At 52.1% G+C, this 26580-nt stretch overlaps 3 protein-coding genes and 2 long non-coding RNA genes across 8 annotated transcripts; 2 read left to right on the plus strand and 3 right to left on the minus strand.

Annotated features, from left to right (window-relative positions):
• Window positions 1–2537: 2537 nt before the first annotated feature.
• FBXL15 (F-box and leucine rich repeat protein 15) lies at window positions 2538–5166 on the plus strand. The gene is made up of 4 exons (XM_036437932.2): window positions 2538–3220; window positions 3393–3546; window positions 3894–4399; window positions 4842–5166. Exons 1-4 carry the CDS (start codon window positions 3180–3182, stop codon window positions 5029–5031), a joined length of 891 nt encoding a protein of 296 aa, XP_036293825.1. The 5' UTR covers window positions 2538–3179; the 3' UTR covers window positions 5032–5166.
• A 120-nt stretch (window positions 5167–5286) lies between these two features.
• CUEDC2 (CUE domain containing 2) lies at window positions 5287–11349 on the minus strand. Of its 4 annotated transcripts, none has more exons than XM_036437934.2 (9): window positions 11195–11349; window positions 7103–7189; window positions 6628–6771; window positions 6471–6532; window positions 6256–6383; window positions 5994–6173; window positions 5799–5881; window positions 5662–5722; window positions 5287–5578 (listed from the first exon to the last, which is right to left on the minus strand). In XM_036437934.2, the coding sequence occupies exons 2-9, from the start codon at window positions 7174–7176 to the stop codon at window positions 5432–5434; spliced, it is 879 nt and encodes a 292-aa protein (XP_036293827.1). In that variant the 5' UTR covers window positions 7177–7189; window positions 11195–11349; the 3' UTR covers window positions 5287–5431. The 4 variants fall into 4 exon arrangements, with proteins under 4 accessions (XP_036293827.1, XP_045437998.1, XP_036293826.1 ...); XM_045582042.1 differs by having other exon boundaries at window positions 5799–5860; window positions 11195–11348; XM_036437933.2 differs by having other exon boundaries at window positions 7103–7279; window positions 11195–11344.
• A 2182-nt stretch (window positions 11350–13531) lies between these two features.
• On the plus strand, window positions 13532–17280 carry LOC123652390. Its single transcript, XR_006741715.1, has 3 exons — window positions 13532–13944; window positions 14161–14277; window positions 17246–17280. It is a non-coding gene; the product is annotated as an uncharacterized LOC123652390 (long non-coding RNA).
• LOC118718936 lies at window positions 16849–21172 on the minus strand. Its single transcript, XR_004987993.2, has 3 exons — window positions 20952–21172; window positions 19335–19398; window positions 16849–17282 (listed from the first exon to the last, which is right to left on the minus strand). It is a non-coding gene; the product is annotated as an uncharacterized LOC118718936 (long non-coding RNA).
• A 1360-nt stretch (window positions 21173–22532) lies between these two features.
• Window positions 22533–23574, minus strand: CUNH10orf95 (chromosome unknown C10orf95 homolog). The gene has a single exon (XM_045582043.1). It carries the CDS (start codon window positions 23205–23207, stop codon window positions 22539–22541), a length of 669 nt encoding a protein of 222 aa, XP_045437999.1. The 5' UTR covers window positions 23208–23574; the 3' UTR covers window positions 22533–22538.
• Window positions 23575–26580: the final 3006 nt, after the last annotated feature.

The following is a 26580-nucleotide window of genomic DNA, read 5'->3' on the forward strand; positions in this document are numbered from 1 at the left end:
ACACGCGAGACCCCGCTCCACACGCGTGTCCCGCTCCAGACCTCACGCGTGTCCCCGGGAGGCTGCCACATGACCTGTTACATGCCACACGCGCTCCCGCCCCCACGAGCCCGCGGCCGCGCCAAGCACACGGGCCCGCCCCCTACACCCAGGAGGCCATCAATGCGTGGAGGGGAGACTTAGGGTCCCCCGCCTCAAACCCCCCGGGGTTCGCAGCCTCAGACCCGGGAGACACAGCCCCGACCACTCGCCCGGGACGCAGGAGGAGGTGTATTAGTCAGACCTCAGGAAGAACGTCCCTGATGCCTGAGTGAGGCGCCCATTTACATAAGATAAGAGGTTCGAAGGGATGACGCGGGGACTGAAGGTAGCTGGGGGGCGGGGGGGGGGGGAAAGGCAACCCTTGTGCCCTTGGCCAAGGTAAAAGGGGGGGCCTATCTATTTTTAAGTAAGAGCCGCTAGAGTTGCTATGGCAACTGCTCTCCTAGCGAAAGCCAGGGCCTGCAGACGGTGACCTCGGAGAGGAGAGGGGGTCTGTTTGGGTGGTCGGGGGCGCGAGGACGTGCGAGGCGGGGACGCGCGGGGCTCACCGCGGGGAGGGCGGCTCGGGCTCCGCGCGGTGCTGAAGGGGACAGCGCCAGATTTGTCGCACTGCGCAGGCGCAGAGGCGCTCACAAAGCGGGGAGCGGCGGCGGCGGCGCGCGCCGGAGGGGGTGCGCGCCCACGTGGCTCTATTTGAGCAGAGTGGGGTCCTTCCAGCGGTGGCCTCCCCGAGCAGGCGGAGGAAGAAGTCAGTCCTCTCCCAAGCTGACCCTCTTTGATCCTTCCCCTCTGCGGGCTTCTCTGCCCTCACTGCATTGGGAGATGAAGGAATGTGGAAAGAATTCTGAGAAACCCAGGATGCTTTAGTTCTTTAAAAAAAAAAAAAAAAATATATATATATATATATATATATATATATATATATATATATATATATATCAATCTTTATTGTTCATATTATTACAAAGGTTCCTCATTTCTTCCCCCCTCCACCAGGTTCCCACCCCACCCTCCGCCCCCTCCCCCTCCCCCATTGTCCTCATCCGTAGGTGCACAGTTTATGTTCAGTCTCTTCCTCCCTCCCTTTCCCCGATAGTAAATCCCTTTTCAGATAGTAAATCAGTTACTTAGCATTTTCTCATATCAATAATACCTCCACATGCCCAATGATACACTTCACACAAAAGACATTTCCAAATAGGTCAACCAGCCTCATCCAGGCCCCACCCAAGGCACTCACAGATCAACACCCCAGCGCTATACTAACTCAACACATCCAGATCTAAGCCTTCATCACTTGATTCAGCAGACCCTCAAGTTCCCGCAAAAGTTTCCAGCCATGTCTGAGAGGAGGCCGTGGGGCAGGAGCAGGTGAGGAGCGAGCTGTTCTGGGCCTGGCTGCTCCGGGCCTGGCCTCTGTTGCTCTGGTTCGTTCCACAACCAGCTGCTCCGGGTCTGGTCACTGCTGCTCCCGTCCTAGTTGCTCTGGACTTGGCTGCTGCTGCTCCGGGTCTGGCCGCACCCGACCTGGCTGCTCCGGGCCTGGCCGCTCCCAGCCTGGCAGCCGCTGCTCCGGGCCTGGCCGCACTTTTTAAATATATTTTTATTGATTTTTTACAGCGAGGAAAAGAGAGGGATAGAGAGCCAGAAACATCGATGAGAGAGAATCATCGATCACCTGCCTCCTGCACACCCTCCACTGGGGACGTGCCTGCAACCGAGGCACATGCCCCTGATCAGAATCAAACCTGGGACCCCTCAGTCCGCAGGCCGACGCTCTATCCACTGAGCCAAACCGGTTTCTGCGATGCTTTAGTTCTTTATCCCGGGTTCGCTCGACCCTGGACAAGGCGCTTCCTCTCCAGGGCTTTGGTTTCATCTTTAAAATGGAGTGACAGCACAGACCTGCCCACTTTGCAGAGGTGCCAGAAGCCTTGATGAGATAATGGATGGGAAGTAACCCAGCTGGGGGACAGCTTTCAGGGACACCAGTAGCTCTCGGAGCCACTCACACCCTTACCGCCAATGGGTGATGGGAAAGCATAGCTCCAGGAGTTCCCGGGGCAGACCCTGGACCTGGGACCTGGGACGCCCTGAGAGGGCAGCTTAGAGTCTGAGGCCTGAGCTCAAGGGTGTCAGTGCGCGAGGGTAGCCCAGACCCAGACCCACCACGAAAACCCCAACCGGGAAGCACTACTTCTGGCGGCTGAGCTGAGCACGCATTCTTCTAAGGACTTTAAACCTCCTAGGGAAGGAAAGGGGCCCAGCTGGAGATGTAGTTCTTTTTATTTTATTTTATTTTATTTTATTTTATTTTATTTTATTTTATTTTATTTTATTTTATTTTATTATTTCAGAGAGGAAGGGATAGGGAAAGAGAGGAACATGATGAGGACGAATCATTGATCCTCTGCCTCCTGCACGCCCCACAATGGGGATCGAGCCCTGACCTCCTGGTTCATAGGTACGTGCTCAACCACTGAGCCACGCTGGCCAGGTGAAATGTAGTCCTTCTTAATGTGCCTTCCCCAAGGTGTAAACCCGTTCCAAACCGTCCGGGAGTGGAAGGGGTTGGATAGCTCAGTACTTTATAATTAACCAGGAACGTGAGGTTTGGGCAAATTGCTTGATGAAGAAAGAAAAAAAAAATAGCTTCACTTATTCAATTCATTAAACAATTATTGAGCACCTACTACTAAGAGACTAAATAGTTTCTTCCCATTTTTCAAAGTCCCTAAAAGCAACCAGAGGGCAGAGGGTAAACCCAGAACCTTGGAATTCTGGCTCTGCCCCTTCTGCGTTTGGCCTTGCTTGCTCCGCCCTTCACCACTTCACTCAAAATCATCCACTGGACCAAGGCAATAAAGGAAGCCAGTCTCTGCAGCAGCAGCACGTTCTTTAGACTCGGGCTTCAAGCCCTATAGCGGAGAAGGCGAGATGTAATGTTGCAGGACAGGTCTGCTCCGCCCTACGTTTCCGTATCCCTAAGGCTTTCAGAGGGGATCCTCAGTGAGACGGCAATCGATTGAATTGGTCTGTCACTACAGCCCTAGGAGGCGGGTTCGCGGCAGCTGTTCCTGAGCCAAAGCGAGAAGACCTTACTGCGCACGCGCAGTAGACAGCCGAAGGAGCTACCGATGGAGCCGTCCGGAGGGGAGCAAGAGCCGGGAGCCGTCAGGTACCTAGCACCGAAGGGGCCACGAGAGTGAAGAAGGACCTGAGGGAGAGGAGTAGACCCGGGACCTGGCCTCGGGGCCGCTCTTAGAAGCCAGGGCGCAGGAGCGTAACGGAGGCGGACTCGCAGGCAACAGCGGTTCGGGCCGCCGCCGCCAACGCCCTTTTACCCGCAGGCTCCTGGACCTGCCCTGGGAAGACGTGCTGCTCCCACACGTCCTGAGCCGGGTCTCGCTGTGCCAGCTGCTCCGGCTGCAGCGCGTCAGCCGCGCCTTCCGGGCCCTGGTGCAGCTGCACCTGGCGGGGCTGCGCCGCTTCGACGCCGCTCAGGTGAGCCGGGGTGCGGCGGGGGAGAGCGGGAGACAGAGCTCCGCCCCCATCTGGGTACCGCCCTCGCCTTGTCTCCAGCCCAGTTCCCGGTCCCTGCCTACCCTTCCAGACCCCCTTAGCCCTCCAGCGGCGCCCTGGAAGGGATCCGCCTGCGGGAAGTACTCTCAAAGGGCGAGTACCCGGTATCAGCTCAGAGGGCGCGTGGGGCGTGGGGTCTCTCCTGGGAGGGCAGGTGGCAAGCCCCAGAGGGCAGGCTGCTGCCAGGAAAGAACTCATCTGGGGCGAATAGGCAGCGCCAGTCCCACCCCCCGCACCAGCTGAGAGTCGAGGTGCCTCCCTGCCTGCAGGTGGGTCCGCAGATCCCGCGGGCCGCACTGGCCTGGCTGCTGCGGGACGCCGAGAGGCTGCAGGAGCTGGCGCTGGCGCCGTGTCACGAATGGTTGTCGGACGAGGACCTGGTGCCCGTGCTGGCGCGGAACCCGCAGCTGCGGAGCGTGGCGCTGGCCGGCTGCGGGCAATTGAGCCGCCGCACGCTGGGGGCGCTGGCCGAGGGCTGCCCGCGGCTGCAGCGCCTGTCGCTGGCGCATTGTGACTGGGTGGACGGGCTGGCTCTGCGCGGTCTCGCAGACCGCTGTCCGGCCCTGGAGGAGCTGGACCTCACCGCCTGCCGTCAGATCAAGGACGAGGCCATCGTGTACCTGGCGCAGAGGCGCGGTGCAGGGCTCCGAAGCCTCTCTCTGGCGGTCAACGCCAACGTGGGGGACACGGCCGTCCAAGAGTTGGCTCGAAACTGCCCAGAACTCGAGCACCTCGACCTGACGGGCTGCCTCCGCGTTGGAAGCGACGGTGTCAGGTGCCTGGGCCCGGGATCAGTGGGATGGGAGGAGGGCAATCAGCCTCTAAGAATAGAATTGAGCAGTAATCAAAAGGCAGAACTGGGGTTTCTGCTACCACGGCACCCCCATTCTGAACAGGAAAGGCCCCTGGGATTGTCTAGATCTGAGAGCCCACAGTTTAGAAACTTTATTGAATCAGTATCCACACAGTTTTCACCTACATAGATTTCTGGCTTTTCTTCAACCAGGGGAGCTGAGGAGCAGTAACCCTTTTAAGAGACAGGAAATCTCCAGTTCACTGGAGGCATGAAGTATAGGACCCCGATCCAGGCCCCCTTCCTTGTGTGTGGAAGCAAAAAGTATGCCCCGAGATAGTGGGATACATAGAAGCTTTGCTGGATTCCCCCACCCTGGGTGTAGCCATTTCGCGCCCTCAGCCTCACCCCGCACCTCCCCTAGGACTTTGGCGGAACACTGCCCTGCGCTGCGCTCACTGCGAGTGCGGCACTGCCACCACGTGGCTGAGCCCAGCCTGAGCCGCCTGCGGAAGCGCGGCGTGGACATCGACGTGGAACCGCCGCTGCATCAGGCTCTGGTGCTGCTGCAGGACATGGCGGGCTTTGCACCCTTTGTCAACCTGCAGGTCTGACCCTCCCGCTGACGAGGCACAGCTGGACTGTGTGTCCCGGCCTATGAACTGTAGGAAACTGGACTGTGTGGGCCTCTGCTGAGAGGCCAGTGACCCACCCCACTCTGGAGCTTCAAATAAAGAGCTTTCCACCCCCTCCTGACTGGCGCGGCCCTGTTGGAGAAAGGGGACAGGAGGTTGGAAGAGAAGGTCAGACAGACACAGTCCCCCGGCACCCCAGCTCTGGGGCAGGAATGACCAGAGTGCACTCATCTTCTTGGGGCTACCTTTACTGTGCCCAGGGGCAGCTCCGAGAAGGTAACATGGTGGAGAAAGGAGGTAAGAGAAGGGGTCAGGGGTTCGGGTGGGCCCTGCTGGTGGTAGGGCTTCTGCATCCCTCTGGCAGAGTCTGGCGGACGACTCAGTGGAAGCGGTATTTTCTGGCCGGCTTGAGGTTGATGTAGGTGGCCTTCATCTCCTCGGCCTCAGGGTTCCGCACATCTTTGAATCGCTCCCCCTTGGTGCTCACCACCTGGTTGTCGATGTATCGGATCAGCTTTTTGGGGGCCTGTCGGGCAATCAGTTAGTGAGTGGCAGAAGCCAGGAGGTAGTCTCACCCGCTCCACACACCCCCACAGCCCTCTCTCTCACCTCCTTGGGAGCCATGGGCCGGTGAATCTTCTGATCCTCTGCACTGTCCACCATCATGTACCTGCCAAAAACGGGCTGGGTGAGGCTCCTGCCCGCCTGGGAAAACCCTTTAAAAGCCCAGCCCAGCCCAGACTCACTTCTGCAGGATGAAGGACTTCAGATCATCCTTTTGGGGGCCTCTGAGGCGCCTGGATAGGTCCTGCAGGGAGGAAAGCCTGGTCTAGACCCTAGGTCACCAATAAGAGGAGCATATGGTGATAGGCCAGGGGTGGGGGCTTAACACTGAGGAGGAATGTAGCTCCATGGGTGAGGGAGGGTATGGCTGAGGATACCTGGTTGGGGCCGTCCCAGGCTGGAGGCTCCTCCTTCCCCTCTACCAGCATCTGCACGGCTTCTTCCAAGTCCCCCCGAGCTTTGGCCAGCACCCACTGGGCCTGCTCCATTGAACAGGCAGGGAACACCTCCAGGAGTACATCCACCCCTGACAGCAGCTCTTCCTCAGCACTGGCTGCCTGTGGGCATAAATGTTGACAAAAGGCAGGACTTCCTCCTTTTCTGCCCCTAACCCCCTCACTGGTACTCTCCTCTACCAACCTCATCTTGAGTATCCCCAGCAGCAGGAGAAGCCCTAGTCTCTTCTTTGAGCTTTTCAGGCCGCTGCAGGGGCTCTGGGGAGATGGGCACGTGACCTTGGACCTCAGAACTCTGTGGTTGCAGGTTCTCTTAAAGAGGCAGAGAGAGCACCACGTTTGCCAGATCTTTAGGGAAGGGGGCTATAAGTCATCCAAGTGCCTGCTCCCCAGACTCACCTTTGTTCCTGGCACCACTCAACTGCACTGAGAGCTTCTGCATCATGTCCCCTATCGTACCCCTGAAAAGACAGTGAGGGTGGTAAGAAGGAAGACAGCTCTGCCTACCCTCCACAATCAGCTAGCACCCCTCCTCTTGGCCCCAGGCAGACCCCACCTTGGGATATGGGCGAAGCCAGGCACATAGGCCTCCATCATCTCAGTGAAAGCCTCCATATCGAAGTTCTCCTCTGATGGACCTGAGGGGCCCAAGTCCTCCAGGACCCCGAGCACATAGGAGAAGATGACCTCATCCAGGCCGCTGCAGGAAGGGGACAAGACAACCGTGGGTAAAGCACTGGATACTCCCACACTCCCATCCATCCCAAGGCTCCAGCCCTCGCCTTCATCGGCCCATGAGCCAGACCTCAAGCCTTGAGGCCAGAGAATATTCCGCCCTCCCTCAGAGCTCTGGTTTATCCAACTAATGGGACGAGGACAGGATAAGACGTAAGGCCGAACCACAAAATCATAATCAGCCCTCCCCCACCTCAGGGACAGGCCCAGTGTTCCCATCCCAGTCTTTCCATTGGCCATGGCCCACATGCTGCGACCCGGCCCGAGCACGATTCTTCTAGGAGAGCTGCTTCTACCTGAGGTCAGCCTCTGGGAGGTGCGCCTGGACAAAGGCAACGAGGGCCGCACTGACGATCCTCTCCAGCTCCATTCTCTCTCCTCTTCTGAAAGGACACAGATGTAGGTTTATCAGGCCCTCCTCCTGCCTGCCCCTACCCACTAGGCCCAGGGGCAGCCAGCTCCTCCCTCCTGTCCTGTGGAAACCATTTGTTAATGCTGCCCACAGCTTCTAGCTCTCAACCCTCCCCCGCACCCCCAACAGAGCCAAGCCTCCTCCAGCCTGAGACAGGGCGGGTACTGTGGCAGGAGAAGGCTTCCAGAATGGCAGTTCCCCTCACCCCTCCTGATTACCTCTCTCCATCTCCCTCCCCATTCCCTAGCAGCAGACCCAGACGCTGTGTCAAGAAGACAAGGTCTTGGGGTCACATGCCTCCTGGCTTAGGAATCCCATCACTGAGAGGGCCACTTAGCCCCCAACTCTAACCACAAGGGGCCAATTGTCCAGCCCCCCAAGGAGCAGGCTTAAGAACTGAGCACAGCCCTCCCCCCCAAGAATGGCCACCCACTTTCTGGCACAAAGGGGCTTTTCTGGCTCCAGGGCCCAGATAGAAGGGGTAGTCTTCCATGAATTTTCCTCCCGACCAATCCCTGCCCTTCTAGTGGCTTGGGACTTTCTACAAAGGACTTTCCATCTTCCTTTCCAAGGCCTATGGAGCCCTACAAGGCCTGGCCTTTGCCTACCTCTCCAACTTTTCCACTTCCTCCTCACTCCACTCCTACCACCAGCCTCCTTGCTGTTCCCCAAACTTGCCTACCTTCTTCCTATCTCTGCAAATATCCACATTCCTCATTCCTTCACCTCCTCCAGGGCTCTGCTCAAATGTCTCTTCAGAGAGACATTCCCTGACTAACTTACCAAAATAGGTAATCCTCATACTCCTTAATCCCTTACCCTGCTTTATCTATACTAATAAAAGAGAAACATGCAAACTGACCATCCCTTTGCTACACCCACTAGCCAATCAGAACGAGTATTCAAATTAACCCAACAAAGATGAAGGTTAATTTACATAGTAGCAGACATGGGAGGGAAGCAGGCGGGGCAGCAGAGAACCCCTATTACTCCGGCTGCAGGAAGCTCTATTTTTTTTAAAAATAATTTTATTTAAAAATATATTTTATTGATTTTTTACAGAGAGGAAGAGAAGGGATAGAGAGCCAGAAACATCGATGAGAGAGAAACATCGATCAGCTGCTTCCTGCACACTCCCCACTGGGGATGTGTCTGTAACCAAGGTACATGCCCTTGACCGGAATCGAACCTGGGACCCTTAAGTCTGCAGGCTGACACTCTATCCACTGAGCCAAACCAGTCAGGCGACACCCAAGTCTTTTACTCATCCACCTCAGTTAATGGCATGTCCACACACCAGCTTTTCCTGTCACACATATGGGAATTATCCTTGATACATCTAATCAGTCACCATGCCCTGACCATAAATCTCTCAATACATCTACTTCTCTGCATCTTTATTCCCACTCTGCTCCATCTCTTACCTGCAAGAGCTTTCTCATACTTCTCCCCACAACCAACTTTCCCCTAACAATCTATTCTCCACAAAAATCGCAGTTGCATGATCTTTACCAAAAAGTGTTTTTACTGCTTGACTTCCCTTCAGTGGCCTTTGACTCGGGGCCTTCCCATGCACCACTGGGTCCCTGGCTTTCTCTCAGTTTGCTAACACTCAGACTCTTCCATGGCAAGGGCCTCTGCAGGAACTGTTTCCTCCACTGAGGCAGCCTTCCACCTCCACCCCTTCACTTGTCTAGTTCCTTCAGGCCTGTTTCAAATTCCCTTCTCAAAGGATGTTGTCCCTGACCCCCTAGAACGGGTTTGGGTCCCTCCACATTATACCCTCATTGTATTTCGACGGCGCTGAATCTTTCTTCTAGTTGTTTCATAAGGGCAAGGACTGCAAACCTGGCTTATTCATCCATGTCCTCTTAGTATCTCCTGTCAGGTAGACACTCAATAAACACTGCCTGCCTGCTTTTCAGAAACTGAAGCTCAGTGGGTTGAGTGACTTGCCCAAAGTCACATGGCTTGACTGTGGTAGTCGACTTAATTCCAGGTCGCCTAATTGAGTGTGTATTTTAGGGGGTAGAAGGATATCAAGACTTCTCGGTGGGTTGAGACAAGCCTACCATCTATGATCTGTTTCCTGGTCCCTGAGTGTAACATAGAGTGGCTGTGACAGCACGGGGGTCACTTTGACAGCAGGACTAAGAAGCCGTAGCCTACCAGGGGCATGCCTGTCTCTCGCTCCAGACCTTAGCGTGGGCCCTGGGGAGGAGGAGCAGCACTTCTCAGACCAGGCATGCCAGATCCCTTCCTGCAGCTCCTCCCAAGAAGTCAGTCCCCTAGAGAGACCACATCTACCTTCAGTCACATCAAATCATGGCTCCTATCAGTTGCCTGGCAACCTCACTGGGCCAAAGGCCCACAGATGCTGCATAAAAGCCCCATTTCTAGGGAAGCAGCTGTCAGGGATGTGTCTGATGCCTCTAGATTTCTATCCAAGGTCTGAGGGCTAGGGGGTTGTTATATGGGAAACTCCTCACTGTGTTCAAAAAAATGTCTTCTCCTGAGCTTGTGTCCCAAGGAAACATCTCCCTCCTCCTGTTCTTGAGCTGCCCAAACTCTACCTAGTCTTCAAAGCTTGCCACTTCTTTCTTTCACCCTTCTCCATCTCCATCCCCCTAGCCTTCCTCATTTCTCCTCCATAGTCCCTGAGTCGGGAAGCTGCAGCCTGGGCAGTCAACCTTCTGCAGAGTAAGAACATGATCTCCATAAAACTTTTCAAATTCCGGATGTAGCTTACAGAAGCCCATTACTCCTGGGGGATCTAAATCGAGATTCACTGATTATTGGAAAAAATGAAATGTGGCTTTTGTCCTGTCATAAGTTCTGTTTAAATACCTTTGATAATGGTAATAATAGCTAGCACTTACTGACTGCTTACAATGTGCCCAGGACTTGCCTAATGCACTTGACATGTATTAACTTACCTAACCCGCACAATAACTCTAAAATATTAGAGACTAATATTATCATATTATCCCATTTTACCTAAAAGGAAATGAGGAATTGATAGGTTAAGTAATTTGCCCAAGGTCACAGTGAGTTAATAACAGATTTATACCCAGGCAATATGGCTCCAGAATCCTCGCTGTTAACCACTACCCTGCACCAAAGCTCACAAGGTAAATTCTCCTCTTTCCTGGGCTGGCCCTCTTGCCTACTTCACAGTCTCTGCTCACACCAATCTCCCCATTCATAACATCTCTCCCTCTGCCTCTCATTCTGCAGCCAAATCTGATGGCCCCATCCTCTCTGCCCGCTGCTGGCCTGACAGTACCCCCAGAACCAGGCACAGGCCTGGACTCTGCCACAGGACGAATTTAAGTGAGCCTGGGGGAAGGGAGTACCTGGGGGAAGGAGGGCAGTTCCTTTGTGGTGGGGAGGTGCTCAAGGTGCAGGGAGGACAGAGGCCATGTGGGAGGAAGAGTTTTGGACGCCAGTGTGGGATAAGTCCCATGGCACTCAGAGGTCCAGGGTGGAGGCATTCTCTGCTTCTCCCCGCCCCCTCTGAAGCCCGGTTCCCGGGGCCCCAGTTCCACATTACAGGCTCCAGAGGACATCGCTGTCCCCTCACCCCCAGTCCGGTCTTAAAGGCGCCAAGGACACCGATGGCACCAGCCATTCCGGCATCCCAAGTCGGGCGGGAACACACACGGGCGGAGGGGGCAGCACAGGAAGTGGGACTACCATGATGGCCGACCCCTGTAGCAGGAGCTCCCCAAACAAACCAGCGAGGTACCCGCAGGACTCCAGAATGGTGGGCGCGAGGGCGCGAGGGCGCGGGGATGCGGTGGCGGCCCTGGGACGACAAGTGACGAGAGAGGCCTGAGCACGCTGGGATGTGCACGGCGAGAGTCAGACACGGGGGTCCGGGGGCGCCGTGGGGGAGCACACAGGACGGGCGCCCTGGGCCGGCGCTCCGCGGCTCCCCTGGCCGGGCCGGGGCCGGGGCCGGAGGGAAAATCACCTGCTCCGTCGGGCGCCGCCAGCCACTGGTCCCGCGCAGTGCAGCTCTCATCCCGCCGTCCCACCAACGAGATCAAAGGCGGCGCCCAGAGCGGCTCGCTTCCAGGGGCGCCGCGGCCACCATGTTTGAGAAGGGCAGGTGCCCGTGAGTGGGCGTGGCTTCGGCTTCCCTTTTCATTGGTCCCGGGGTTTGGACGGGCTCCCGCAGCGGACAAGTTTATTGCGGGGACGGAGGCGTTGGATTCGGAGGTGCCGCCAGTGGGTGGAGTCGCAGCACTGACTGGTTGTTTCTTTCTTTTCTTTTTCTTTTTTTTTTTTTTTTTTTTAATGTATTTTATTTACAGAGAGGAAGGGAGAGAGTTAGGAACATCCTGCACACCCTCCGCTGGGGATGTGCCTGCAACCAAGGTACATGCCCTAGACTGGAATCGAACCCAAGATCTTTCAGTCCGAAGGCTGACCCTCTGTCCCCTGAGCCAAACCCGTCCATGCAGCACTGACTGTTTCGCCGCCTCGTTCCATGTCTTCCACTCAAGCCCCCGTCCAGTGTCTTCCCATCCGCCTTATTTCTTTCCCACAAAGTTTCCGCTTTATAGCTTTCTCTTACTCTTCTTGTGTCCCCCGTCCTTCATTAAGGTTCCCTGGCTGGATCTGGTGGCCCCTTTTCCCAGACCTAATCTTCTTGCCCAAAAATCCCAGTGCCTCTTCCCCTTCGTGTCCAGTCCAGGTTCAAGTCCTGTTACCCAGTCAACGCTTAGGTGTTGACTTCCTCACCATATCTGTCCCCTTTACGTTCCCTTAACAGAAATGTCTCCCCACGACTGGGCATGGGGGGAGGATACAGGGTCTGGGTCTTGGATTGGGCAGAGGCGCGGGTGGGAAGGTGGTGTTCTGGGTGAGGATGGACCTGAGCTCAGACCCAGGAGGCCTGCAGGCCATGCTGGCCGCCAGGCCTTCATGCCCGTGGTGACAGAGCTTCTCATTGAGGACAGGGTACCTGAGCTCCGGGACCCACCCCCGCCTCAGCTTCCTCTTTCGGTTCCTGCTGCCTCGGGTTCCGGGCGCTACCCTGTGGGGAAGCTACCCTGTGGGGAGTTTTCGTCTCAAAAAACCCCCACAGTGGGCCATCAGGGAAAGAGTTCCCTTTAAGAATGAGCTCATTCATCCCCAATCTGCAGGGATGAGCTCCTTTTTCAGGGCTAAGTCCCTTGGTACCGTGCTGAGGACCCAGAGACTGTCCGTTAGAAAGTCCCACCCTCCCCTCTCCCCGAGGACCTGAGGCAGTACCAAAATAGGGACAAAAGGGGAATCACTGCTTCCTTTTCCAGCCGTTTCTCACTGCAGCTCCCACCAAAAAGCAAGATGTTGGCTGCTGGAGAGAGGGGGCAGAAACGGGGAGGGAGGGAGAGAGGAGGGAGCACATCGGGCCTTGTGCTCCCATAAAACATTGCCGCTGCCAGCCTGGCGCTGCTGGGGTTAATGAGGGGTGTGGTAACAGTCACTTTGAACTCGGGTAGACTGGCCCCAGGGAAGGGAGGGTGGGTGGCTCCACAGCCTCACTGACCATTCTCCCCTTCCCCAACCTCTCCCGCTGCACCCCGCCTGTTGCACAATACTGATGCTCACTCTTCCCTCCCAGCGCCCCCATGACAGGAACTGCCAGTTCTCCTCAGTAGCTGTCCCTCGTTTGGGCCCTGAGACTCCTGTAGCCGTCCCTCGCACTGCCTTTCTCCTTCCCCATCACCTGTTCTTGGATGTGACTAGTTGTCTTCATCAGAAAGAACTTCTGATCCTTCAGGGAAGGATGATGGGAAAGACCTCCTGGGGTGAACCCCTAAATTCCCAGCTCAAACTTCGGAGAGCGCCAACTCTGTGTAGCAGGGGCCAGGCTCTGGGGCAGAGGACAGAGGGTGGACCGAGGAGAGAGACAACCACAGACACAAGGACACACACCAACTGTCAAGTGGGGGCTCCAGGGAAAACACGTCCTGCTCAGCATTCCCCAGCTGGCCAGACCTTAAGATGTTTGTTTTTCTCTCAGTCTCTCCCTCCCTGAGATGGGAACAAGCTCCACCTGGCCTTTGGGTGCAGTTTAAAGCCACACAGGTTGAAAGGACGTAGGGGTGTTGAACTCAATCAGAGAAGGGGCCAAAATCTAAAATCCAGCCTAAATCGCGGGCCGAATGGTTTACTGAACAGTCATAAACTGTCATTGTGATGGAAGTGCAGCGGAGTGCAGTGATGACAGCGCGGTGCGGGCCACATTGCAAGGCCTGGCGGGACGGATTTGGCCCGCGGGCCTTGTGTTTGACACATGTGACGTAGAGCGATGCCTCCCCGTTCCCTCTCAAGTGAATTTTGCAGCTGGTGTTTGGGTGCGTGGGTATCCTTAGCCGATTGGGAGGCTTATGTTTGAGGAATTAGGCATGAAGGGCAGATTTCCCAGACATTAAGAGCAGAGAAAGGACCCAGCTGGTTGGTCTCAAAGGCTGGGAGAGACTCAGAGACTGAGGTGAGGAAGGGGACACTCCGAAGGGGGTGTGCAGAAGGGATGTCCCCACTCTTGCTTGAGGTCAGAAAGGGCTCTCTGGGCAGTGTGCCCAGCCCTCCCACACCTTCCTCCTTTCTCAGAAGAGCCAGGACGGGGCGGGGGCAGGAGTTGGCTGGGGCAGATGGGGCCCTATTTAAGAAGCTCCCTCTGAGAGCATCGCTGCAGATCCAGCCCTGGGAGCGAGAGAGGAGGCTCCATTGGTAAGTGCCACCCCCTTTCTTTCAACTCAAGCAGGGTGAGGGTAGGGTGGCTCCCGAGCCTGCTGCCTTGCTTTTCCCTCTTGAGGGATAGGCTGCGGCTCTGCCTTGTGAGTGGCAAGAGTACTCAGCCCTCAGTTTGATGCTCTAGATTAGAAAGTGAAAGTGTGTTTCAGGGAAATCGTTCTCTCCCGTTCTCCTGTCTTTTGGGTACTTCAGATGAGATTTTCGGGGAGCTGGGACTCCTGGGCTGCTGTTTTGGGCATCCATATGAGGAGCTCCCTTCTGGCTCAGGAAGCCACTTCGTCTCTAGAAAGATGCTGCCTTTCTCAGTAGGTAAGTTCTGACTCTTCTCCCAACCCCTAACCCCTCCAGCTTCACATCTGGTCCCACTAGGAGGAGGAGCACATCTGGGCATGAGACGATGGGACTAACTGGCAGTGCCCACAGAATTCTTGCCTTGGCCCTTAGTTCCCTCCCCTCGTGTCTTACGTGCATGCCTTTTGAAACTTAAAGATCCTTTGTCCCTTTTCCTAGCAACGGGCCCTATTTTCAGCTCCAAGCTAGACCCTCCTTGGGATAGTAGGAATCTTGAGATCCCACGTTCCTTATCTGACCCGTCCTGGGAACTGGGGGGAAATTCACAGACGTGAGCATGGGAGGGCAGCATCCGGGCTGAGAGAACTTTGGCCACCTGGCTCTGAGAACTGAATTCCATAGGCTGTGAGCTCTAGCAAATGCCCTCGGGACTCAGTTCTGGTGCCCGGCTGTGCTACCCGCCAATACCAAGGTCGTGGCTCAGGCTCACAGCGGCCCAGCCAGGTGCTCTGTGGGCTACTCTTCTGCTCAAAGACTGGAAGGACCCTCCAGAACTCCTTCCCTTTCCATGAAAGTCTTTCATAGCATGGCCTCCACGTAGCTTTTGAAGCTTGATCTTCCAATGAAACCCTGCTGCTTCCTGCTTCTGCTGCCATGTTCCTCCTCAGTGCTTCTTACGACCCCTCCTCCCCATCCCTCTGCTGGAATCCTGTGCATCCTTTAAGGGGGGGGGGGGCCCTCTTTCAAAAAGCCTCTCCCCAATGGTACATACGATCTCCTAGAAGTCCTCCATGCTCCCCTCCATCACGGCTCGATTCGTGAGTCCCTTAGTGTCTAGGCCAGTGTTCTGCACACAGTAGCTTTTTAATGAATGTTCCTTAAACTTTTCTGAGTGTGTCTCATCAATAAAGAGACAGGCAGTGTGGCCTAGAGGTTAAGGCTACAGTCAGATTTCCCAGGTGCATTCTCTATGTGTGACCTTGAGTTAGTTGTTAACCTCTGTAGGCCCCATTTTCCTCATTTTTATATTTTATTTTTTATATTTTATTGTGTTTTTGTTTATGTTTTTTTACAGAGAGGAAGAGGGAGGGATAGAGAGTTAGAAACATTGATGACAGAGAAACATCAATCAGCTGCCTCCTGCACACTGCCCCCCTGGGGATGTGCCCGCAAACAAGATACATGCCCCTGACTGGAATCAAACCTGGGACCTTTCAGTCCACAGGCTGATGTTCTATCCACTAAGCCAAACAGTTTAGGGCATCATTTTCATCATTTTAAAATGGGAATGATAATTATATCCACATCAAAGTTTTGTGAAGATTGAATTGAGTTACAATAATAGTTTCTACACAGGACTTTAGCTCATGGCCTGCTCCCTTGAGTAGAATGTAAACTATCCAGTTGAGAGGTGGCCTAAAAATTGGTCAGTCAGAGTTCATCGAGTGAAGGGCTCCAGATGAGATGCCAGGGTTGGGTAAGGCTGGGACAAGGCTAGGAGGAAGAGGCCATCAGGATCAGGGTTTGGTGGCCCAAGCCCTGCTGGGATCTCGGACCTCTGGATTCCTACCCACTGTGTGACTGGGGTGAGTCACTTCCCTTGGCCTTGATTTCCCAGCGTAATGTAAATGAGGGGGTTGGACCGGGATGACCAGCACGATCCCTGGCAGCCCAGATGTTTTATGATTTCTAAGCATGTAAATGTCAAGTTCAAAGAAAAGATCAAAGAAGGAAGCATCCAGGCTCCCTGAAGGACTCCCTTACGTCCACAGGACGGGGAGCAAACGCTGGGGGTTGGAAGTACAGGGCAGGCGGAACTGAGCTGAGTGGCAGCACCTCCTTCAAAAGCCTCTACTCAGAGGACAGGGATAAACTCGTGGGCATTTCCAGAGTGTCAGTGGGAGCCTTGGCAGAAATGTGTGTGAGCAATGCAGACCCCTCAGAGATGGGGGAAATTGAGAGACTCCAAGGATTTGGGCCCAAGAGGAAAGAGAGGGAAGGGGAATCAGGACACATGTTGCTTAGTGTGAAACCCAAGATTTACTTGAAACCTGCCTTGTTTCAAAACAGGATTTGAGGAGGCTTACAAGCATAAAGACAGTTCTCCAAGATTAAAACAAAATCTGTAATATAGATAAGTAGTACATCTTTTAAAAAAAATATATTTTAGTGATTTTTAAAAAATATATATTTTAGTGATTTTTTTACAGAGAGGAGAGGGGGATAGAGAGCTAGAAACGTCGATGAAAGAGAAACATCGACCAGCTGCCTCTTGCACACCCCCTACCGGGGATGTGCCCGCAACCAATGTACAATACATGCCCGACTGGAATCGAACGTGGGACCTTTCAGTTCGCAGGTCGATGTTCTATCCACTGAGCCAAACCGGTTTCGGTGATATGTAGTACATCTTAAATGTGTATCCTTTTGACCCAGAAATTCAATTTATTTTTTACATTTTTATTTTTAGTTAAAGATTATTTCATTTTTCTTTTTAGTTTTTTTTTCTTTCTTTGTTTTTCTTTTTTTATTTTTTCTTTAATTTTTAAATTTTTATTATTATTTTTCTTTTTTCTGTTTTATTTTTTTTATTTTTATTTTTTATTTTAAAGATTATTTCAAACTTACAAAAGAGTTGCCAGAATAGTGCAAAGAACTCTTGCTTATCCTTCTACCAGATTGACCAACTGTTAACCTTCTGCCTCGTTGCTTTCTCTCTCTGTAGTCCTTATTTCAAATCTTACTACTTGTCCCAATCATGTCCTTCATAACAATTTTCATTCTGGGCTGAGATCCCAAACAGGATCATTGCATTACTTCCATGTTTCTTTAGTCTCCTTTGACCTGAAACAGTTTCTCTGACTTCCTTTGTCTTTTATGACATTTTTTGAACAATCAAGACCAACGGGGTTGTGTCTCAATTTAAGTTTACCTGATGTTTCCTCATGATTATGCATTACTGCTGAATTGATGTGTTTTTTTCCAGTTTAACATATCAGAGATCACATGATGTTGACTTGTCTCTGGTAAAGAAAAAAATTTCAAGACACTGTTGTTAAAGATGATAAGAATGTCTTTATTCAAGGAGTACTGCAATGGAGTTCAAGTGTTATTCACTGTTTTCCCTACTATACTACTAAGTTGTTACTATTTGCTTTATGATTAATAAATACCTTATTGGAACATACTTTGAAACTATATAAATACCCTGTTTCTCATCAGACTTTCACCTATTAGTTTTATTTGTTTGTTTTTTTAATCCTCACCTGAGGATATTTTTCCATTGATTTTTTTAGGAAGAGTGGAAGAGACAGAGAGAAACATCGATGTGAGAGAAATATATTGATTGGTTGCCTCCTGCAGGAGCCCTGACCAGGACCCTGAAACCAAAGTACGTGCCCCTGATCAGAATAGAACCCGGGAACCTTTGGTCCACAGGCCTACGCTCTATCCAGGGGTCCTCAAACTTTTTAAAGTGGGGGCCAGATCACGGTTCCTCAGAGAGCTGGAGGGCCGGACTATATGAACTACTAATTCCTACTGTAACACCTCGGCTGCGCTCACTGCCCAAAAAACCTGGCGGGCCGGATCAGACTCCTCTGCGGGCCGCATGTGGCCCGGGGGCCGTAGTTTGAAGACTGAGCCAAACCGGCTAGAGCCCACCTACTTGTTTTAGTATCCATGAATGATTCTCATCTGAATCAGTTACTGAAATGGTTGGAAATGGTGAATTTCTAATTTCATTATTCCTTCTACTGTAAGAAACAGCTTTCCTTTCATATTTATTTATTTATTTAGATAATATTAGGATATATTTATGCATCCTTACTTACTTCCAGTTATAATCTGTTCCTGTGACTATTTGTTTTGATGCTTACATTGTCCCTGATTTGCTAGTGGAAGTCCCTTCAAACTGGCTCCGTTGTTTGTTTGTTTTTTAATCCTCACCCAACAATATTTTCCCATTTAAATTTTTTTTCTTTTTCCCATTGATTTTTAGAGAAAGTGGAAGGGAGGGAGAGAGACAGAAAGAGAAACATAGATGTGAGAGAGACATATCAATTGGTTGCCTGCTGCACCAGGCCCTGGGGCTGGAAATGAGCCTGCAATCAAGGTACATGTCCTGACCAGACCCGAACCCAGGACCCTTGAGTCTGTGAGCTGATGCTCTATCCACTGAACCACTTTCCAAGGGACTTTGCTCCTTGTAGTGGAGAGTGGAATTTAGAATCAGAGATCTGGGAGCTGGCTGTGCTTGTTGCTACTAGAGAGTCATTGTTCAATGATTCAATTTCTTATTTGAAGACTTATATTCTACAATTTAACACTTGTGTTTGGGATCAAGCTGCATATTCAAAGTTATTTGTTTTCTCACTACTACTACCCTCACTACTTCCAAATATGACCACATCATCATCTTATTTGCCTGTATTACTTCAAAAACCCATTACAGTCTCTTTTTCATACAACATCCAGAATAGTTCTTTAAGCCTGGTCACATTTTTTCCTGCTCACAACCTTCTCCCCCTAAGAATAAAGTCCATAATTCTCAATATGGCTTCAAGGTGCCATAGGATCTAGTTGGATCTTTAATCTCACTAAATACCACTTTTTCACTCATTCACTCACAGGAAAAATCATTCCAGCCTCAGGTTGTTGCACCTGCTTTTCTCCCTCAGGTATTCAAATGGTTTGCAAAGGTCTTTGTCTCCACTCACAAGTCACTTCTTAAGCCCTAGCCAGTGTGGCTCAGTTGGTTAGGCTTTGTCCCATGCACTAAAAAGTTGCTGGTTCAATTCCTGGTCAGGGCACATTCCTGGATTGCAGGAGGGGCATGCAGGAGGTAGTGGATCTATGTTCCACTCTCACATTAATGTTTCTCTCCCTCTCCCTTCCTCCCTCTCTCAAAAAAAGAAAAAAGTCACTTTAAAGAAGCCTTCTCTAAATATCCCACTGAAAACAGCACTCCATCACTTATCAGACATTACATCATGAATGCACCCATTTGCTTATTGTCATCCTCTGTTTCTCTACATTGCATCTCTAAAGTAAGCTCCATGAAGACAAGGATTTACTTGGGTTTCGCCTGTAGCCCCAGTATCTCAAATACTGTCTGACCTATTGTAGGCTCTCAAATGCCTGTTGAATGAATGAAGATAAATGTCACTACTTGTGGCTTTGGCACCCACCATACCCTCAGCCCAGCTTCCCCCTCACCTTCTGTTTGCAGGGCCAGCTTCTTTGTACTCAGTTTAAATGCTACCTCCTCAGAGAAGCCTTCCCTGATTACCTCATTCTAATTAAGTTCCACTACTCCACTTGCATTGTCCATTTCAACCCCTATTTTCACTGTAGTACTTATGAAATTTCCCTTTATTCTTTGCCCCATCCCTATATGTTCCTACTAAAATGCAAGTTCCATAAGAGCAGAGACTGTCTAATCACTACTGTCTCCCAGGGCCTAGTACAAGTTGCTGGCAAATAATAGGCACTCAAGAAATTTATCGGATGGACTTTCAATGGCTAAAAACTGGAAGGAATTAAAATGTTACAGAATATTGGGGAGATGTTAAAGAATGAGGAAGCTCCATGTGCATGGACATGAAATGATATCCAAAGTATACTTAATATAAAATGCAGGTGGCAAAAACAGTGAGGTTCCTTTCAAGTAATTAATACCATGTGTACAGAAAAAAATAGATTGGACCCCAGTGATCATTTGGGGGTGAGGGATATTAGAAAAGATTTTTAACTTCCCATATTCTATATTTTTTATTGCAAACTTTTTAAAAAAATCACTAATATTTGCCGAAACCGGTTTGGCTCAGTGGTAGAGCATCGGTCTGCGGACTTAAAGGTCCCAGGTTCGATTCTGGTCAAGGGCATGTACATTGGTTGCGGGCACATCCCTGGTAGAGGGTGTGCAAGAGGCAGCTGGTCGATGTTTCTCTCTCATCGACATTTCTAGCTCTCTATCCCCCTCTCCTCCTCTCTGTAAAAAGTCAATAAAATATATATTAAAAAAAAGTTTAAAAAAATCACTAATATTTGAGCATTTAGTATCTGCCAGGCACTGTGGTAAACATTTTTGTTGTTAATCCTCTCCTAAGAATATTTTTTTTCCATTGCTTTTCAGAGAAAGTGGAAGGGAGGGAGAGAAACATTGATGTGAGAGACATACAGACTGGTTGCCTCTTGAATGTGCCCTCCTGGGCCGAGGAGCAAACCCCCAACCCAGGTATGTGCCCTTGACCTTCGGTGCATGGGCTGATGCTCTAACCACTGAGCAGAACTGTGGCAAACATTTAATGTGCAGAATTTTACGGCATCTTCTCAAAAACCTTATGATAATAGGTTCTAATACCATCATATCGGTTTGCGATGAGGAAGTTGTTTCAGGGACATTAAGTAATTCCCCTAAGGTCACACGGAAGGCCTGTAATCACCTCTCTATGTTTTATAATTAAAAAGAAAAAAGGAAAGGAAAATAAGATGAAATTAGGAATTACAAATTAGGATCCAGGCTTTGTACAATACAAAAGATGCAAGAAAACTTGGCTTGGAGCTCCCTAGAAACCAGGGCAGAGAGAAAAATATGAGCAGTTTTGAGATACTTGGTATTTCAAAGATTAAAAAAAAAAAAAACACCCACAAATGAATGAAAAACAATAACAACAACAAAAAACACTCACCAGAAGAAACCTTTCCCAAGTGCTGAGGTTTCAGGAACTTCTCCATGAAGCTCCTCATAGACACAGCAGTGTCCAATCGCTTCAATAACATAGCTAAATACCCAGGCAGCTTTGGCCACTTACAAATGAAAGTTCAGTAAAAGCAATTCCACAAGGAGCCACATTTATACAGCCGAGGTATCAGCTCAGGTGGTCTGGCTAGTCCATAGTTAAAATTGGATCTGTGGCTGAAACGGGCTTGGCTCAGTGGATAGAGCGTCAGCTTGCTGACTGAAAGGTCCCAGGTTCGATTCTGGTCAAGGACATGTACCTTGGTTGCGGGCACGTCCCCAGTAGGGGATGTGCAGAAGGCAGCTGATCGATGACTCTCTCTCATTGATGTTTCTAACTAACTATCTCCCTTCCTCTCTGTAAAAAAATCAATAAAATATATTTTAAAAAATTGGATCTGTGGACCTAAACCTCCAACAAACTCTCACAAATATTGCAAATTCAACTTATTAAAGACTATTAGCAAGAATCAGGGAACTAGAAGTGACATGCAACTTAAATTGCAGCCCTAGTTAATTTTCCAGGTAGGCTGGGTTGGTTTTATGCTTTGTAGCAGACAAAGAAACTAAGGCTCAGTTTCTGTATGACTAGAAACTGTCAGCGCCAGCTCTGTCTAGGTTTTAGATATCGCCTCCCCAGCCATGTCTGCCACCTGTGCTTCCACAAGAGCTCATGCCCTCAGCAGCGCTCTGTGGGATGAGGGGAGGGGCGGGGACGGGGGGGGGGGCACATTTTTCCCCAGAGGGCCACTCTAACCCCTCCCAACTCTCTGAACCCCAGACAGGGAAGGAAGGCTTGCATTACACAGAAAACACCCCACCTCCAAACATACAAATGATCTCGCACTATACACTTGACTGCGTTCATTTATTTTTCATTACAAGCTGGAGATAGGCGGGCCCTCAGCTTGGGGACCTCGGGGAGCTTTGCTAGAGGGAGGAGAAGAGAAAGGGGAAATGGGGGGCTCATCGCAGTCTGCTAAGGGAAGAGATGGGGAGGAGGAGAGAGAGAGGGGAAACAAAAGGTGCAGGCCCTTCTTCACCCCACACCCAGGTAAAAGGGAAGAGGAACAGGACACCCCCCCCCCCCTCCCCAGTGATGTCCTTGACCCCTCCTCGCTCTTCCCCACCATCCAGCAATAACAGGAGAGAAATCAAGGTGGTGCAGGAGAGGGGCGGGGGCAGTGCTGGTTAAAATAATAATAATAATAATAATAATAATAATAATAGCCGAAACCGGTTTGGCTCAGCCGATAGATCTTCGGTCTGCGGACTGAAAGGTCCCAGGTTCGATTCCGGTCAGCTGGTCGATGTTTCTCATCGATGTTTCTAGCTCTCTATCCCTCTCCCTTCCTTTCTGTAAAAAAATCAATAAAATATATTTTCAAAAATAATAATAATAAAAAGCAGACAGGTGACAGGTGCACCCCTTCCTGGTGCAAAGCCGAGGTCCCCCTTCTCGCCCCGGAGGAGAGGCGCGCGTGCTCCCCGCGGAACCCGCTCCCCCCCCCCCCCCCCCCCCCCGCCGCGCGCGCGCTCAGCCCCGGCCTTTGCCCGCTTCCCGGCGGCCGCGCTCCGCCGCTCCCCGCGCGGGGGCGCTGTCGCTGCCGTCGCTGCTGCCGCTGCTGCCGCTGCCGGCGGGCGGGCGCGGCCGGCGCCTCCGCGCGCGGACCTCGGGCTCGCCCACGCGCGGCGCGGCCTCCAGCAGGAACTCGCCGCCCCGGAAGGTGACGCGCACGTCGGTGCGGGGGAACGTGCCATACGCGCGCCGCAGCTCGCGGCGCACCGGGTCCGGCAGCGCCAGGCGCGCGCCCCACGCGCGCTCCACGCGGCCCCAGCGCAGCTCCGCCCGCAGGCTGCCGCCTTCGGGCCACGGCGCCCGGCTCGCGGCTGCCGTCTCCGCGGGCGCCGGCGCCAACGATCCCGGGTCGCCGGGCGCCGGGAGCGGCGGCGCCAGGGCCGCGGCGGAGGCCGGCGGGAGGGCCCAGCAGAGCGGCGCGGGCCCCGGCGGCGCGCCCGGGCCGTGGAAAGTGTGGTATTCCCGCGGGGCCGTCCAGCCGCCGGCGCCCGGGGCCGGAGGCCGGCCGCAGACGGTGTGGGCCCGGATGCAGGGCAGCAGCAGGGGGCCGGGCAGGTAGGTGTAGGCGAGGGGCTGCAGGGGCGGCCAGGCGCCGTGCCCGGGCGCCAGGCTGCTGTAGGCGTACATGGCCGGAAGCTCAGGCGGCAGGCGCTGTCACTGGGGCCTGGTCCGGTCCAGACCTGTAGGGGGTGTGTACGGATACACTTCATTCTTATTAACAGATGCCAAGTCCCTGGGACCCGCTAGTCAAGGGCTCTGGGTCATCGCTTGTGGCTGAACTAGCCTCCTGATTTTAGGGAACTCTTCCTAAGATGTTGACTCCTACCTTACCCCGTCCCAGGGTTGGGTGGGAACCCCGCTCTCCCAGCACACAATAGGACCCAACACCTTTTCAAGCAAGCCCTTAGCCCAGAAGTGCCGTTCCACTCACTCACCTCCTTCAGCCAGGGGCAGTAGGTCCTCACAGGCAGGGGTTCCTCTCCCGCTTTTTCCTTGAGCTGCTCCCCTGCAAGCCCTGTGCCTCAGCCACACCTTCCCGTTTCCAGGCAAAGGGAAACACCTTGAGCTGGCCAGGAGCTAGCCAGTCTGAATGAGCCTGCTGGTTGTGCCCACAGTAACCTGGATGTTGAGCCCTGTGCTCCATGATACCCTCACCACAATTTGCTCAGGCTCACACAGCCAGTTATGGTAAAGGGGGCAGTTCACTCTCATGTCTGTCTCAAGTCCATGCTGTGGCTTTCTTACCATCCTCCTGCTCTACAATGTTACATAAAAACTTAAGAGTCATATATATATATATATAAAATTGATTTCAAAGAGATGAAGGGAGAGGGAGAGAGAGAGAGAGAAACATCAATGAGAGAATCATTGATTGGCTGCCTCCTACACGACCCTTATTACTGGGGATCCAGCCTGCAGTGCATGTGCCCTGACCAGGAATCCAACGAGACCTCCTGGTTCATAGGTCAATGCTCAACCACTGAGCCACTCTGGCTAGGCAGAACTTCTAGTTCTTAATAATCGTGTGCAGAACATGGTGATATCATTCTCATTTCATAGATAAGGAACCAGAAACTCAGAGAAGTTAGGCCATTTCCCAGGCTCGCTGTTGGTAGGTAAGTAGCACAGTGATTTGAACCCTGGTTCTAGCCGAGACCGGTTTGGCTCAATGGATAGAGCGTCCGCTTGGGGACTGAAGGGTCCCGGGTTCGATTCCGGTCAAGGGCATGTACCTTGGTTGCGGGCATATCCCCAGTAGGGGGTGTGCAAGAGGCAGTTGATCGATGACTCTCTCATCGATGTTTCTAACTTTCTATCTCTCTTCCTTCCTCTCTGTACAAAATCAATAAAAATATATTTTAAAAAAAAGAAAAAAAAAGAAAAAAAAAATGAACCCTGATTCTAAAGCCCAGAAGCTAGTTGGGGGAAGCCAGAAAGATTGCTTCCAGTCACTCCCTCCACCTTTTTCTTCCCTGGTAGGTGGATAGTAAACACTGAATGATTAAAACCGGTGCCCTCTCCCAGCTGCTGCGAGGCCAGGCCACCATCATTTCCTTCCCCTTTCTGTTGACTCAGACAGCTCTGGGTGGAGTTTGGGGGGAGGGATTGAGGGGAAAAAAAGAGAGAACTCGTGGACATTGACAATAGTGTGGTGATTGTGGTGGTGGTGGTGGGGGAAGAGGTGTGGGTGAAGGTGGAGGAGGGTATAGGGTGATAAATGGTGATGGAAAAAATAGTATATATTAAAAAATAAAATCACAGAGTTCTTAAAAGAGAGAGTGTTGAAAATGGAAACTTGGGAGACCCTCCCTCCACTTTTAGAAAGCGCTAGAAAAAAGTGAAGGAGACTGAGAAGTTGTTAGGTAGGAGGAGAACCTGGGTCAGAGAAGTTGGAAGGCAAGGAAGGAGAGAATTTCAAACAAAGACATTTTTGTTTGTGCATCTATCTGTACCAGGATCCAGGAACTCTGATATCATTCAAGAAGTCAGGCAAGCAGTATGACCTCAGTCACACCTCCTGTCCCCTCCGAGTTAGCTCTGTGCTTGGCAACCAGGGAGGGAAATCGGAGATAAGCACAGGGCCCAACCCAGGTGACAACACTAAAGGATAACTGGCTACACTGACTAAAACCGGATGGCTGGGAAGCCTCAGCGGGTAACCCATAGGGCATCAAGTGCAACCCACGGGCCAAAGTCTTGCCTGTTACTTCACATTAGTTGTGGCCCTTCGGCAGTCTTCCCCTTCCCTTGTTCCCCAGTGGGACACCCAGGGAGGGCTAAGTAAAGACTCAGGGTTTGCTTTGGATGAAGGCACATGCTGGCCAGAGATGGAAAGGCAGGGGCACCTCTTTCATCCGTTTGCGGAGGCCCTACCGTGCCAGGCTCTGAGCTGAATTGTTGGGTTTCTTGTCCTCTGTTCTCACAGCCAGGAATGCATAGATGAAGGTCAGGAGGGATGGGAGAAATGGCCACCTTCCTTCTAGTCATGAAGCTTCCTGGAGCAGAAGGGGTTGCTGCAATTGCTCGAGGTCTAGAGGAGAAATGATGTGTGTGTGTGCCTGTGCGCGTGTGTGTGTGTGTGTGTGTGTGTGTGTGTGTGGCTTAGGAGAGACTCGGTAGGTAAGAAGAGGGTCTGAAGGGGCAAGATCGGGAAGGAGGGAAATGGGACGGGCTGGCGGGAGATGAACTCTGAGGGCAAGGCCCTGGGGCCCCTGGTTGCACATGTTCTGGTCCTTGGACGTCAGGGCTCTTGTGTTGGACCATTTGCTGCGAACGGGCCCTTTGCCAGGATGTCAGGAAGGAGGAAGAGAATGATATTCCTGTTGACAACAATCAACAAAGGCATAAGGACCAAAAGTTTGCAAGGCTTTTATGCCCCTGCTTCTCATTTAATGCCCACAAAGTCCACGTAAGGCATACTCATGGCTTACGGAAGTGGGGTCCCATCACCAAGAAGTGGAGGCAGGGGAAGGAGGCCAGGTTCAGCAGCTGAAGGCCATGCTTGTCGCCCTCTTTCCCGGGAAACAGCAGGTCTTGGGTGTGTGCTGCTTGATTGCCTGGAAACCTAACCAGGCCTACAGGCCTGTGGGAGAAGACGTGGGTCATCCTCCCCAGACTAGACTGAGCAAAACAAGACGTGAGGGCCTGCAGGGGTAAGAAGAGGAAAGACTCTTGTTCGGAGATCCAGCTTGTCTGGCCTCTTTGCTTATTGTGTGAATGTCAGTGAATCTCTTTGAACCTCAGTTTCTTCATCTGAAAAATGGTGATAATAGGCACCTGCCTCCAAAGAATGATGTAAGGACTCAACAAGAGAATGCATATAGAGTTCTTGACACAATACAGGGCTCAGTGTGAGAGCTCATTTCTCCTTATATTTTATTATTACTATTATTAATAAGGAGGAGTTTGGGCTGCATGGTAGCTGTCTTAGGGCCGGTGCCCACAGCTCAAGCTGGGTCTGTCTGCTCTTGAGGGGCTCACAATCCAGCGGTAGGGAGTC

Source organism: Pipistrellus kuhlii, unplaced genomic scaffold, assembly GCF_014108245.1.
Source record: "Pipistrellus kuhlii isolate mPipKuh1 unplaced genomic scaffold, mPipKuh1.p scaffold_m20_p_15, whole genome shotgun sequence".
Lineage (NCBI taxonomy): Eukaryota > Metazoa > Chordata > Mammalia > Chiroptera > Vespertilionidae > Pipistrellus > Pipistrellus kuhlii.